This window comes from Armigeres subalbatus, chromosome 3 (genome assembly GCF_024139115.2).
Source record: "Armigeres subalbatus isolate Guangzhou_Male chromosome 3, GZ_Asu_2, whole genome shotgun sequence".
NCBI lineage: Eukaryota > Metazoa > Arthropoda > Insecta > Diptera > Culicidae > Armigeres > Armigeres subalbatus.
In genome coordinates, this window is record NC_085141.1 from 62,923,792 (window position 1) to 62,940,345 (window position 16,554).

Sequence of the window (16,554 nt, forward strand, 5' to 3'; positions counted from 1 at the left end):
ATTTGAGATTTGAGTAACTCAAATCATATTTGTGGCAGATAATCTCCAAAGTGATATTGCTTAGCAAGGACAAGAAAAATATCGCTAACCTCATTTTTTAACTTTCTTCATTTTAACTTTTGAAAAAATGCCGTAATTAAAATAAAAACCACTTCTTCTGGTGATAGTTGCGAAAAAAAAATTGAAAATAAAAAAAAATGAAATGAAAAGCACGAAGATACAGAAATCTCACATGAAATGCGGTGACGACCGAAATAAAACTGGAACCATGAAATCTAATAATAAGGAACCATAAGTAAGTAGCTCACATTAAACGGCACACGGAAAACGAATTCCTTCGCCTTATTTGAATACAAATGATACAGCCCTCACTCACTGTCATGTGGGCGTTCACCAGCGCAGATATTATCTAAAACAGCGCAGCTTATTTTGTTGGGTATTCTATTATAAGTTTCGGATCTCGCGGCGACTACGACATCAACAAGCACATGGAAAGAGATATGATAATTTGACAAAAGTACAGCTAATTTACCGCACAATAGCAGTCTCAGCTGAATGGCATGAAAGCATACCCTTTTTCGTATATATGTAAGCAACAATAAGCAAAGCATACAAACAATGCCAAAGCCAAATTACTACTTGCACTATGTGCGAACTGTCTGTGTAAGCGACCGATCAATTATGGGTTCAACCTGGGGCCCCAATCGGCGTCCCCCATCTACGAATCTTGAGCTTGGAATGGCGAGCGCGACAGCGACGACTATGGAAATTATTCTCACAAATTAAAAACAGATAATGGGAACATGGTAGATATCTCTAGTGAGGAAACAGACATTTAAGATTTTTTTCCTCTGATAAACTTTTACTTTTGTTAGGGGCTACGATCAACCTTTTACGCCGAAGCTAAATGAGAGGGTAACAGCGAACAATTCAGAAGAACAGTGAGATGCAACGGGAAATAAAAACGAAACACTAATGCAACATGAAATTAGGTTAATTTTGGTTTCCTAAGATATGAACGGATGTATCGTTTAAATGAAGACTATCAAGATAGATTAAAAGACTATTTAGTAAATAAAACTAGAATTTGGGGGAACATCAACAACAACTACAGCATCAACAGCAGTTCCATAAAAGAATGTACCAAGAAAATAGTATCTGTGAACGCCTTGCCGAAATACTTAGGGTTTCGTTTTTTAACGATAATCGAAGTGATCCAAAATTGAATTCCGGGGGGATAATAAGAATAGAGATATGGGAGAAATATACAGTGAGCGAATTGTCTTAAACGATGGTGAACATATAATGATGGTATATTACTTTTTACGATATGTATTATAATGGGTATCCATGACGATCGTTTTTTTTTTTTCGCGGATATAAATATTCTCGGTTTTACTGGGCTATCAAACTAAAGTGTGAAAAAAATCATTACACCCATATAATACATATAGCAAGAGTTTAGTAGTTAAAAAATCAAAAATAAATTATTCTAAAACTAAAATTTGAACGCAGATCAACGTCACCAATGAGGTTGCAATATAATCTATATGTACTTCAAAATCATGAATAACATCCGAATCGTTTGAAAACAAACAAAAACCAATTGCGACCGGAGCAATTCCAGCATGACGAATCGTCGAAGATACGGAGTGGGTTGCATTTTCAAAAAGGCAAACACAAACAGGTAGATGATTCTACCTGATGTGTATCGGTAAATAAACACCACGTGCGTGGTGAAGGTAGATTGCTTAAATTACACTCTTGTGCACACAAGGAACCCGACTCAGTGTGATTGCACCGTCAACATCTGGGAATTTCGTTATCTCTTGTAGGTATGACTGGCTCCATTGTAGACTATTTGCAGATGGCTTCAAGGAATGCCGATTCATACATTGTTTCCAAATAAATGGCCCATCGAACGAGCTACACTAGAGTTGAAATAATCATTACAACACTTTTTATCACCAGTGAGGAAGGTAAGGTTACTGTACTTAGGATTAGGTTCCTGTACCCTTATAAACCACGCTTGATTACAAAAAACTGGAACATTTGAGTTGTTCGTTTGCGTTGTGGAATTAATTCAAGTTTTTATAGCTATAAAGGCACTAATCAAAGCTGGCTGATTACAGAACGTATTTTGTTTACATTAATGTGACCAGAATGCATTTTTAAACTTAATTTTTTTAAATTATATCAATTTATTTAATTTAGACCAAAAGCTAAGCGGAATGCATTTTTATGGTACATATTCACTTTTAAGCCAGTCAGTGACGTAATCCACATAGGCGTCCCGCGATTCGAAGGATGTTTGCTGATCACATTAGTATACATTAAACTTGATTCCTTATCACTACTTTACATTCAAACACTTTCATTTTTTCATAAATTTGCGTAATTCCTGGGAGTAGGGATCGCTTTGGAGTTTTTCCTGCAACTCAGCAATAGGATAACATTGAAAGCATGAAAGTCTTACAGGAAAAGCCACAATGGGTGAAGTGGTCTCGGGCACGTCTACTAAATTGGTCAACTAACAGAAAGCAACATTCGGTCTGATGTAGGTCGTACGTGACAATATAACTCCTAGGACACTACGATTGTAGTCAACAAGCTATTCTCGTAGTACCTGTGGCGAGCCTACCGTCCTATCAGAATTAAAAATGTTCCACTATTGTCAAGAAAGAGAGAAAAAAAATGTACATACGAGAGAGGCTTCCATCGGGTAACTGAGGAAACTCGAGAATAATTCAAACTCCCTCAACTCAGCCTAGCAACCCCAGATATTAATCCGAGAGCTCTAGATTTTTCAATAATGAAAAATACGGCGCCAGCAAACGCTCGGCCTGACCCCATCCCTCCCTCTACAGCGTTACGTGATTTATGAACACCCCTTAAATGACCGAACCAAGATTACAAAATGATCTTTGATTGATTATAGGGGAACGGTTCGCCACTTCATCTCATAGCTCCTATTTCCATCCCATCAAAAACAAAGAAATGGAAAGGAATTTGGTTTGTTTATTATTTTTGTGATTTTTTTCAGCAGTGAGCACGCATGTTGACGAAAAGAAGCGACGAATTTGGTGCTGTATTTCTTTGTTTAGCGATGAGATGGATATATGTACAGTGAGATTGAGATCGGAACAGTTCCCCTATATGTATTCTCTTATTGGATGCAGAAACGAACTTTTCCGTTTATTTTCAATTCTAATAGAATGTTAGAATAATTAAGTTAAAGGCATACGATAGAAGATGGAACCGGTATGGACTTCATTTCCAGCTCTAGCGATTGTTCGAAAATAAGAAGAATAGGGAAAGATACAAATCATATGAAACAGAACAGAAGCTGTAGCCATATGACCACCAATCGCGCTCCGACAAGTTAACTGCCACTATGAAGAAAAACTGTAGCGCTATACTGCCGTCATACGCATATTTGTCCCATGTTTGCTGGGATTTCTAGATTCGGGAGCTATATTCGGCCGAACAGCTCTAACAGGTCGTTTGACCGAATAGGTCATCAGGCCGATAATGTAGTGTGACGTGATCCTTTGGCCAAAAAAGTCGTTGAACGAAAATAGCATTTGGCTGAACGAGTCATGAGACCGAAAATGTCATTTGCTGAACAGGTAACATGACCAAAAATCCTTCCTCAATGATTTTGACCCAAAGATCATTTCGGCCAAACGACTTTTTTTGGCCAAACCACAGTCTTAAGCAAAGTCGCCAAGGGACCATTTCAGCCAAACGGCATTTTCGGTCAAATGCCCGATTCGGCCATATGATTAGTTTGGCCAAACAACATTTTCGGCCGTATGCCCATTTTGGTTTTATGACATTTTCAGTTTAGTTTGTTCGGCCAACAAATTTCAGCCTTTTTTAATGCCACTTGGCCGAATAATACGTCGAAATTAGCTAGCCGAATTTCATTTCGCCAAAAGTGACAAAGTTGTTTGCTCTTACAGGTCATTTGGCCGAAAATGTCGTTCGGCCGTGTTCGAACATAATTGAACCAGTCTAACTGTCCTAAAAACCCATAATAGTCATTCACAATCTTTATGTAATATTCTCCACTCTCTGTGCATTGTATTGGTTTTGTTGTTCCCCATGCACTACATTTTCCGAGAGATAATAATAATAAAGTTTAGTTACGAATCAATCAAGCGCGCGCAGATTGTTCTGTGGATTCCCGGGTATTTCATGCCGAAGTGTGGTTGAATGACGTACCTACACGTCTGTCTGGATAGTAATAAATCGCGATAATTAGACTTTAACCAGAGCTCTAACTCAGTGCCACGTTCTAACTGTCCGGTCCAAAATCCGTTCCCAGTCGAACTTTAATTCCCGTCGAAACAGGGCGAAATGGTCGTTCGGCAGAAAGAGCCATTTAGGGTCATATGACCAAAAATGTCGACTCGATTTTTGACCAAATATCCTATTCGAACAAATGACTTTGATCTGCTCGGCCGTATGTCCATTTCGGCCAAATAACTTTTGATCTAATGGTTTGGGCGGTCAAATGGCATATTCACCCAAACAACTTCCCCGTTCAAATATTTATTTGAAACATTTGGATTTCAGCGGCCAATTCTTTGGAATTCCCACGAAAAATTCTAGGAAAGATCCACAGGAAATGGAAATTCCTTTTAATTTTTACAAGAAGTTGTTAGAAATGTACAACCGATATTTTTTGAAATTTTCATGGAAGTTCTTTGGAATTCCCTCGGAAAAATGACCGGATTTTGTCGAGTCAAGTACGAGACACTGAAGACGACCTTACTGTTGGGGTCGAAATTCGTATCTGTCAAGGTACAATCAAGTGGTGGAATTAAATGGGAAGGTACAAACTCGTCTTGTGACAAGTGAAGACATTCTACTAAAAATCTCAAAATAATTTTCTTAAGAAAAACATGACCAATGTCCAATCTACGAAGTACACCGTACTTTTTTGGCTCAAATGCCGAACGTGACTCATACTCCGAACACTCGCTTTTAAACAACCATTTTAACTTTATTCGTGTAATTTTCTCCACAGAGGCTTGAATTCGTTTGAATTGAATTCACACTCTTCTGCCCGCTTCACCTTCTTAAGAAATAAATCAAACAGTTCCGAATTCTTCTTTGCCAGTTTCAGATGCAGGTTCCAGAGTTCTACTTTCTGGTTATTTCGAAGCCGGTTTCAACCATTGAGAGCCCGTACCCTTTAGTATTAGAGTAGCGTTATTTAAAAACATTTGGGCTGTAAGATGGCTGTTGAACTACCGCCACTTAGTTGTAAAATTCTTAATTACTTCCTTCGTCACAAAACAGTCCATTCTCACCTGAGGAACTTAGCTAAAGACATATACTACAGTCGAATCTCTACATCTCGATGTTCTATATATCAATATCTCTCCCTATGTCGATGGTTTCCTCAGTCCCTTCAATCTACATACATTTGGGGTTTGTACATCTCGATAACCTCCCTATCTCGATATCTCTCTATCTCGATGTGTTCTGATCATATTTTGTTCAGGATTCACTCTCCCTATGTCAATATGTTCAAATTTTTAGGCTACTGGACCATCTTTGGACAATTACAAAAACATCAACATCATCATTTGTTTTGTTGTCTAGTACCCATTTAATTTTTCCTTTCATTTTTCGATCTCTCCCTATCTTGATGGTCCCTTCAATATCGAGATGTGGAGAGGCGACTGTAATACGATTTTTTTTGCGATTAAAATATTTACATTGCAGAATATTTCTCGCTTAACTTTTCAAAAGGTCCTAAGTAACATTTTTTTCATGAATTAATTTGAATAGCGCAATCGACAGAACAACATGAAAGCTTTTGATTGCGCTACTCAAATTAATTCATGAAAAAAATGTTACTTAGGACCTTTTGAAAAGTTAAGCGAGATTTCATTATATTTTATTTTTTGCGTAGTACAAAATGCCACTATCTAGCGGTCAAATTCTAAACTAATCAATGTCTTATGTTGAATTATGTTGAACTTTGTTGAACGCCTTCCTGCACAACTGTCTTGAAGAGATACAGTTTAAAATGATCAGGATTTTCAAATATACAAGTAACATAAGATTGAAAAATCTACAAACTCCGCACCCCGCAAAGTACCCGTCCAACTACGGCCGATATTGATTAACGTTCTAAAAGATGATTAAGTTATCTTTCGAAAAGCCCAAACAATCGGAAATTGGTCAAATAATAAAAAAAGTGATTGCAATTTCAATTTGGGGATAATTTAACCACAGAACACAGACAATGCTAGTTTTTTTGTGCACAAACAGAAGAGTAAAAAACCCTGATTGATCCACCTATTGCAGTTGGTTCCTTAGACTTACTAAAAAATTCAAATGAGATTTTCTTAGCGTGTTTTCCGTATGACAATCAAATTTTGGCCATAAATCTTGATCTCATAGTCCAATTTGGGTAATTTGCAATAGAAAACAATGGGAAACTATTACCCATTGAATGCAACTTGTTGCATGCAAATCGGTTCAAGATAATTGCCTAAAACATAAGTTTTATTTTGCCTACATTTATAAACCATACATCATCTCAATTCGTCGAGCTGAGACGATCGATATATAACACTATGTGTCTCAGGGCCTTCTATCACATAATCGTTTTTGAAGTGAATATATAATCTTTTCATTATACCTTGATGTATTAGAAAGGCAAAAACAAACTTACAACCTGAATTTCCACAATTTTAGCCTGATTTTTCTTCGATTGTGTCGTGGATTCACAGTTATTTCTTTTTCCCCAAATTCATCATTAGATAATTTCTAATTTGGCCTCAAAACTCCCTATAATGAAATAATAGAACCAAATTGATGGTGTCCCCTACATAAGTGACGTTGATCTGCACTAGTTAAACACTTCAAACACAATTCACAAAACAAAATCAATCAAACTAATCACTCAAAAACAACAGAAAAACACTTATCTAGCAATGAGTCATCATCCAACGCATAACTTACCATTTCCTGCCTTCTGCGCTTCCGGGGCAGCGAAGATGTTCGACTGCATTCGGTTCTTGTTCATACTGCGTGGTGTTTGGGGTTGGGCGTCGGTACCGAACAGATCACTGCTTCCACCGCCTGGAGGCTTCAGGACTCTGCAAATGATAAGCCACAAAAAAATCGAATATTAGCAACACTTCAATTTTTTTTAAACAATGGTGGCGATGATATTCTAGTTGACGATCAAAAGGAAGCCGCTTACTAAATAAATAACTGGAACGGAGTTGTACGAAACACTTTTAGATTTTTATTCGATAAACTATCCAAGGTTCTCTTGCTTGACCTGAATTTTCACTGTTCTTTCCACAAAAAAATTGCAATGCAATAAAACGAGGAAACTACAAATCGAAAACGAGGCAGCTGAGAGATGGTCGACTGGACGAATGACTAAACGAGCGCGGTACGCGATTTGACCAGCTGAGAAGCACAAACTGAACTGAAGCTTTGCGACAGCAGCGGCGAGAAGCACAAATCTAGGACTAGTTCACGAGGACAACGTCGACGGCAGAATCGCGTTGGTATTATTTACAATGAAGCCTTGCCGGAGGTCGTTGTCGTTTCACTTGCACAGCGATGGATGGCGATTGCAGCGGGGAGAGTGTATGTGTGGGTGCAATCCGGACCGGAGTTGAAGCAGTTATTATGGCACAAACGCGATTATGGCCCAGCGACGAAAGAGAGTCCCCGGTTTAGTTTGGTACAGCGTGGAAGTCCGTATCTGGAAACGACGGTGACGAAGAAGGACGCGAAAAGTAAATAAAATCTGACAGACTCTTCGTTCGATGAGGCGGCCACCACGAATGACTCACACTAGAGGCGGTTGGTTGGACTACTTTGTTTTGGTCTTCCTGGCGCGCTGCTAAATGGACTGCGAACAAAACAACACTGAAAGGAGGAGAGGTGCGAATCGAAAGGAAATGCTCTAACCACCGTAGGATGGTGGTAGACGATGTCTATCGCTTGAGCGATTCCAAACGGATTTCCAGTGCGCGAGCTATATCGGGATTTGGATTTCATGCCACGACATACCGCTATCGAGTTCGCTTACCCTTCAGAAATCGATGCCGACATAGCGGAGGTGGCTGTGCTAACTAGAGCTGGCATGAAGGAAGGATAGTGTGTTGGTCGGTTGAAAATCTAGTATTTTAAATATCTAATTGCATGAGCCTTTACGCGAATTATTCATTTTTGACGTAGAATTACGTCCTTCGGTAGATAGGGGGATCATTCCAAAGTTTCAATTTTGTTACCGGCACGAAAAGAGGTCAGGAAGTAAGAGCCTGAGTAATCGGCCGTTTTTAAACGGATTCTGGAGATTTCGGTATGAATCAATCAAATTCTTTAAGATTTCAAACAACTATTGTAAACAATTGATTTAATGCGTTTACAATAGTTTAATTGAAAGAATAATTTCGCTTAGTCACTGCTGAAATTTTACTTTTACAGTAAATTGCCTACATTCCGGTTATTAGCCATCTGGCATAATCATACACAAAATGTTGATCGAATTTAGCCAATTAACAATCCACTATCGCACTATACGTAATTCAACATTCAATTTGCGGCCCTCTTTTTTTTCATGTTGGAACATGTTACATGCAAAAACAGTTGGGTGACGATGTGGAAAGAAGGCACGCACACGTCCGTAAAATGGATGAATGAAAAATTACAAATCCTATTGGAACCGTCGACCCTCTAACCGAGAGGAATGAGCAATCCGATCAGATAACTTCAATAAGGGATCATGTATATGTAGCTCTAATGCCGAAAAAGTGTATAGAATCAATGGCGTAGCCAGAGGGGGCAGACAGCCCTCCCCCCTTAAGTGGAGGAAAGATTGAACGGGTAATGAAATAAATTTCCTTATACATTTGCACTTTACGAGCCAATCATTTTCAAAAATAAGTGGTTGAAATTCAAAAGATTCCCAAAAATTTCCAGGAAATCCAGTATCCATAACATATAAAAGCTAAAAAAAACACTAAACATTCCGGTCTCAAGAATTCTCCTTGAAATGTGTGTAGTCTGTTTGAAATCCCTTTATTCAATTGTGAAACTTAATAAAAATATTAAAACTATATTCAGTATTGTGGATTTTTTTAATTGTTACCAGATTCTTTGAAGGGTCTTAATATTTTTCACCATTTCTTGAATGTAGGTATATAGTTTTTAAAATAATATACCACTCTTTTTGTGATGCTCTAAGTTGTATCTTCTTTATGGCATTATGAATTTACTTACATTCTGCCGTCGGACGCATAAATGTCACATGTTACAAACGATGGAAATGAGAAAAACGCATTTGAAGTTTCAAAATGCATTTATGCTATTATCGCCCAATTTCGCTTTTTAATTGACTTTAACGCAATAAACTATCGAAGTATATTCATATTCATTGGGCCTTACTCAAACATTGCCAAAAATAACTATTTTTTTCCACTTTTTTTTCAATCAAAACCCGAATGTGACACTTATGCCGCGAAATTCACTAGCCAAGCGAAAAATGTACGCATATTTGTCACACCGTTTACTGAGACGTGGTTGTTGTTAGTATTTGTTTTGACACTACGAGCGACGATTGTATTTCTTGGATGTGATTATTCGCTGACGGCAGAAGTGGAACCGGAAATGGAATATTTGAAACAATACGGACAATCTAGTGGCGAAGAATCGGAAGAGGACTTCCTCGGGTTCGATTTCGAAAATGAGACAAATGAGCGTTTTCCGTCTGCGGAGCCGACAAACGTACTATTACCGGTCCCAGAGGTCAACCAATCGGTTTTCAGTGACAGTGGCGTAGTTTCCTTGCCCGGGACAAGTTTCCAAGGAAGAAACTCCGACGAAGAAACGGAAGCTATAATATGTCACATCGCTATAACATGTCACAATAATTATGAGTTTTATTCAGAAAAAAAATGGGTTTGTTTAAGGGTTCCTTTTTATCAGTTTTTACGGGCCTTCAATATTTTAAGTATGTCACAGTTTCACATCGCCTTCTCCTAAGAGGCCGTTCGCATTATAGGAGGAGCGATATTAGACAATATAATACCTCCACTCCTCCTTTTTGGACAACCGTCTATATAAATTCTTAAAGTTAGAAAAGGACCGTGCATACCTACCCGCCACCATTTTAAACTATCCACGTAGATTGTAGATGGCCCCTAAAATCATGGCATATTTTATGGACGGTCCTCACGCTGTGTTATGTGTCTCTTTGTGTAATCGTTATATCTCGGGAACTTTTTCAAATCGGCGTATGTAACATTTTGATCAAGCTGAGAAAATGAGCTTGGAAGTTTTCAGATTTCATTTTTATTCCTATTTAGAAACTAATCATTATTATTGCAATTGAATACACCTCAACGATACATTATGAAAAGGTTCATCGTCACTGACTCTGAAATCTGCACTGCGTGTGAACATTCCAGTTATTTTGATAAAAATATATGTTACAACGTTCTGCAGCAGATAAATCACATACGTCGTTTTGATACGTCAGCATGACCGAGGTCATGCTACTTTCGTCGAAATGTTACGCTGCTCCGTACGCTGCATTGTTGATACGTCGAAATGTTGCGTCAAGTTGAAACGTTTCACGCTCATGCGACAAAAAAATTGCAACACTTACAACACGACGTAACAACATTTGCTGCAGAAAAACAACGTAAAATGTTTTTCTTAACGAAAATCAGAATATTCAAGCAACATGCTTAATTTTGAAATCAGTGATGAAAAAGTACGAGCAGACGCACGTTTTAAACTATTTAGTTGTTTGAAAAAACTTTTTAAAGTACATTTTCTGCTAAGCGGTGTATGTGCAATATTTTCAACAATGATGTTACACCGTTTTGCAAAAAATTGATTTACATTTTTAATAACACATTTTCATGTAGCTTTGAAGATATACACATTTTTAGATGAATTTTTTACCATATGCTGTTGAAAACGGGTTTGTTTACAATTTGCGACATACGCCGTTTTGAAAAAGTACCCGAGATATCTCTATTTTTAGTGTGACAAATATGCGTCCATTTATCCCAGTGTGACAAACATGCGTATTATAGGTATTCACGTAGCGCTTGGTATTCAGTGTATTTCTTGTATACGTGGTATATTTAGCCAAATATTTACGAGCTGGTATTAATTTCAAAGGAAATCAGACTTACGCGACTGTATGCCGATACACTTCAATTTCGATGTGTATTCGTTTACATCGATTTAAAATACCATGTTCAAGGAAAATAGATAACAAACGTAGAATCTTGTTCTAAATAATCGAGGATCGGCAGGTTCCTATGTGCGTACCGGTTTGGGTTGTACGGATAGCGCTAAATAATAGTATAAAAATATATGTCGCATGCATGCACAGATTCATCAGTGCGCCCCTTGCATCTAGAGAAGTATTTTAAAAACTTCCATTTTTCATTCTCAAATAAGCTGCAACAAATCGTCTCAGACCGTTTAAACAATATGAAATTATTTTCTCTTTTCGCTATACTTTGACATAAGAAAATATAGAACAGATAATTTTGTCCATTTACACATCAATATACAGAGTACACTGCGTGGAGCATTCACATGAAAGCAGTGGTAAACATTTAGCAAATACGCTTTGTTAAAAATACCACCCTACATGAATACCCCTAATGTTTTTGCCTTTCTCGTATACTAAGTATACGTAAAGGCTATATGATCGTTCCAAAAATAAACTTTTTATAGAAGGCCCGGAGACCCATAGTGTTATATACCGTTGTTCATAATCGGACGAATCTGCTGCCCGTAGGTTTTAATCGCCAAGAAGATAGTCCCTCTCGACCAGCCAAGCTGGCTAAGCCAGGATCTACAAAACATTCCAAGAAGAAACGACGTTGGTACCGTATGGTCCAGAACCGCCTATGACGACTGTCCATGTAGCAGTTTTTGAGTTTTTGTTGTGTTGCCTAATAGCTAGCCATCGAAATGCCGGATAGTCTCTTCTGTCCTCAGTTGGTCAGCTACTGTTAGTTTTGAATTTGGTTTCAAACTGTTTCGAACATAGAAGAAAATAGTGCGGTTCAGGAGATCTAAACAAGTTGCCCCCATCCTCCTGCTCGAAATTCTGGCTACGCCCATGCATAGAATAATATCTTCCCATTTCTCGGGTACTTATTCAAAAGGACGTATGTGATTTTGTAAACAAAGATTCAGACGTCGATTTGTCAGATCTGATTGCCCTCCCACGCAAACCATCACCATAGACAGATAGGGAGAGGCTTCGGCTACCTGTTAATTGTGTTGGTTTGCGTGGGAGTGCCATCAGATCGGACAAATCGACGTTTGAATCTTTGTTTACAAAATCACATACGTCCTTTTGAATAAGTACCCGAGATTTATCGGCAGGACAGGAAATTACAATATTAATTTAACACGCTCATTTCAATATGAAAAATAGTTAAGAATAACAAGTGAGTTATGAGTCGTCCAATTTCAGTCAGCTTCAATATAGCATAACATATAACAACACCTATTTGAACTTGTTAGTTATTTTATTTATTCACAAATATCACGCTTCCGGGTGTACACCTGAGACACCTTGCATTCCGTTACTCATGTCTAACTCTCTACCGTGCTCCTATAGATAGTAGAATCTATAGATGAGCGAAAGCATGGATGAGTCGGATTAGCGATCCGGAGAGCCGCATCTTTCAAGTCGAGTCAAGTACGAGACACTAAAGACGGCCTTACTGTTGAGGTCGAAATACGTATCTGTCAAGATACAATTAAGTGGTGGAATTCAAGGGGATTGTACAAACTCGTCTTATGACAAGTGACTACTAACATGTTCTAGGGTAACAGGGACTAGACCTGTGCCCCGCCGCGCCACGCCGCCGCCGCCGACACTCATTGACGTACGCCGACGCCGGTCAATGTGTCGGCGGCGCGTCATACGCCGGTTGGCTCCACGCCGCCGAATTTCGTATTTCACGCCGATGTTTGGCCAACACAAAAATCACATTATGCAGTGCGTTTGCATCTGCCGAACCAAGGCAACCTATCAAGCATTAATTAAATAGCTATTATACCCTTAGCAGATTTGTTTAATTTTATCCCTGTCACTTTAACACGCTTTGTCGTGTTAAATGTTAGATCATCCAAAAACTTCTTGGCTACAGATCTACAAATCAATGAGCGTGGCGATTAACTTCTAATCTCATATGTAACTTCATGTGGAAAGCAAAATAAAAACTGATATCCCGGCAAAAATAACGTTTGTTAGCTGGTTTTCGGCAAATAATTTGCTGATTATCAGCAATTTTGACAGAAATCTTGGCAAAAAACACGTGTGTTGGGGGTCGGCTGTGCGAATCTCGGTAAAAGTTTAACAAATTGCTGAGATTCCGGAAAAAAATACAGCTACAAATCAACACCATAATGAATGTGTGAATGCAAACTGATCTCAGGAGCTGGAGCACGATTGGGCACGTGACCCAACAAATTGAACATTTCATTCATCTTCCTTGTAATTACTAGAATTGTTTAAAAAAAATTGGTTTCGATTTATTTCGATAAACAATTTCTTGATTTTCTTGAAATAATTTCCATGAAGTCATGGAGGAAGTTCTGAAGGAATATCTGAAGAAAATTCTTAGAGCCTTGAAAAATTTCTGAATTTATCTCCGTTGTAATTTCTGGAGGATTTTCTGAAGGAATCTCTGGAGAAAATCATGAAGGAATTCTACGAGGAATGTACAAAGAAATTGTTTAAGAAATTTAAGTATGTCAGTAATAACTCTACGACACTACCTATAATTCCATTACCCATAATGCCATTACTCCGAAGGCCACTACCCCGAATGCCACAACCCCGAATGAGTCATCACCCCGAATACCATTACCCCTAATGGGATACTACCCCGAATGAGCCAGTACCCCGAATTAGTCATTATTTCAAGATAATACTTCATTTCAATGAAAAAAATGTTACTCAATAAAAGTTTATTCAAATTTCATATGAATGAACAATAACTGGAAATGAAACTGTTTTAATGTAGTATGGAACTAAGTATTTTTACTCCATAAGATCCCGTTCCACTTCGTATGGTACTCTTCAAGATTCCTGAATGGCACGGGGAGATTATGCAGCACGTTTTCATGCACAATGCAGAGAGTTGGAGCCAATTGCGGTCCACGTCAGCATGGCTACTAGGGCAACAAGGTAGAAGTTATTCCTCGGTCACTGTAGTAAAAGCAACGGATTCTGGATGAAGTGTGGTCTAAATCTCAAAATCGACGAGGGGGTGAATGGGTGAGTAAGAGCGAGTGATTGATTCAGTGAGTGAGTAAGAGTGAGTGTGTGAGTGAGCGAGTAAGAGTAAACGAGTAAGAGTGAGTGAGTAAGAGTGAGCGAGAAAGAGAGAGCGCATGATTGAGAGTAAATGAATGAGTAAAAGTGGACGAGTGAGTAAGAGTGGTTAAGTGAGTAAAAGTGGGTGAATGAATGAGAGTGGGTGAATGAGTAATAATTAGTGAGACAGAGTAAGTGAGTGAGTGAGAGTTTGTGTATGAGAATGAGAGAGAGGGAGATCTTGTTTGTCTTCGGGAAGTTGCGTTGACTTAAAGAAGGCATCATCTCGTTTCGCCTTCTATGCAACAGACGTTCCTTTTAAAAAGGCAGTATTTCCTCTGTGTGCCTTATCGAGGTATAAGCACGTTCATTAAAAGGTGGTGTCATCTCCTCTATCTGCCTTATACCGGGCAAACCCGTCCATTTAAAGAAGGCATCATCTCCTCTGTCTGCCTTATACCGGGCAAACGCGTCTATTTAAAGAAGGCACCATCTCCTCTGTCTGCCTTATACCGGGCAAACCCGTCCATTTAAAGAAGGCGTCATCTTCTCTGTCTGGCTTATACCAGGCAAACGCGTTCATTTAAACAAGGAATAATTTCCTCTTGATTCCTTTGTACCGGGCAAACCCGTTCATTTAAAGAAGGTATCATCTCCTCTGTCTGCCTTATACCGGGCAAACGCGTCCATATAAAGAAGGCATCATCTTTTCTGTCTGCCTTATACCGAGCAAACGCGTCTTTTTAAAGAAGGCATCATCTCCTCTGTCTGTCTTATACCAGGCAAACGCGTTCATTTAAACAAGGCATTATTTCCTCGGTGTGCCTTGTACCGGGCAAACCCTTCCATTTAAATAATGCATCATCTCCTCTGTCTGCCTTATTTCGGGCAAACACGTCCATTTAAAGAAGTCACCATCTCCCCTTTCTGCCTTATACCGGACAAACGCGTTTATTAAAAAAAAGAACATATTTACCCTGCATGTCTTATACCGGGCAAACTCGTTCATTAAAACAAGGCATCATCTCCACTGTTCGCCTTATACCGGGAAAACGTATCCTGTTGGAAAAAAGGATCTCTTACTCCATTTCGTAGAATAGTACTTTTCCAGGTCATAATGAAAGGGATGACAGTTAAAGCTAATTAGAAGAAAAATCAAAACCGTTGGTTAAACTGGTTGGTTAAAAACTGTTGCGATTGATCGATATCTGTTGGTGTTAAACATAATAATAGAATACTATAGATTCTAAATGTTTTCGGGGTAACTGCCTTTCGGGGTAATTGCCTTTCGGGGTAATGGATTTCGGGGTAGTGTCCCATTCGGGGTAATGACTTTCGGGGCAATGTCCCATTCGGGGTAGTGGTCTTCGGGGTAATGGCATTCGGGGTACTGGGATTCGGGGTACTGGGGTGGAGCCGTCAGTAATTCCCTTAGAAGGTCCTTTGGAAATTGCTCTAGGAATTCGTACGGAGATGGGTATCTTGAAATTCGTCCTACAGTTTTTGAAGGAAATGGTGTTGGAAATTCCGAAAGAATTACTAGATTAATTTCCGAGGGAATGGAATGTCTTATGAAATACCTGGAAAAATTCCAGTGGAATTGTTAAAATAATTTCCGAAGGAATTTTGTAGAAATTTTCTAAAGTATGTATGTATGTATGTAGTTATCCATATCCATGGCTTGAGTCTTGCTCTGCATGCGGCTCCACCCAATAGTGCAATCGAATTTAATTACCATTCTGCTTTCAATGCACTTCTGTGTGAAGGGCAAGCAACAGAGGTGGCGGACCCGTAATCAGAGACACTTACGTGAAGCCCGCGAGATAGAGAGAATCTCCTTTCAGCAATGTAATCCAACAGACTAACAAATAGATTCGCAATCCTTTTTGAGTTTTCCGAGGGATGGCTTCTTTGAAGAAGGGCACGTCGAGTCCATTACAACTGTGGGGAAGTGTACCCATCTACATGAGTAGAAATTATTAAAAGTATTACTAAAAAGAAATTCTTTATGGAATGGTCAGTGTGAATCTTATATGAATTTTTGAAGGAATTTCCAGAAGAATTCCTTAAGAAATTTCTTAAGGTCCCAAGAAGTTCCGAAGCAATTCCTAGGGGGAATTTAAAAGAAAAGCCTGGTTTAATTTGTGGAGAGTTTTTGAAGAAATTCTTGATCGGATTGCTGACGTAGTTTTAGAAGGTAT

At 38.7% G+C, this 16,554-nt stretch overlaps 1 protein-coding gene across 3 annotated transcripts in view; it reads right to left on the reverse strand.

The window, feature by feature from the left end:
• Nucleotides 1-16,554, reverse strand: part of LOC134219249 (microtubule-associated protein Jupiter) — a 153,530-nt gene that overhangs the window by 27,521 nt on the left and 109,455 nt on the right. For all 3 annotated transcript variants that reach the window (XM_062697958.1, XM_062697957.1, XM_062697959.1), the window contains exons 3-4: nt 6,988-7,124; nt 1,145-1,180 (exon numbers count right to left, since the gene is read on the reverse strand). In XM_062697958.1, coding sequence (XP_062553942.1) covers nt 1,145-1,180; nt 6,988-7,124 — 173 coding nt within the window. The remainder of the gene's footprint in view (nt 1-1,144; nt 1,181-6,987; nt 7,125-16,554) is intronic.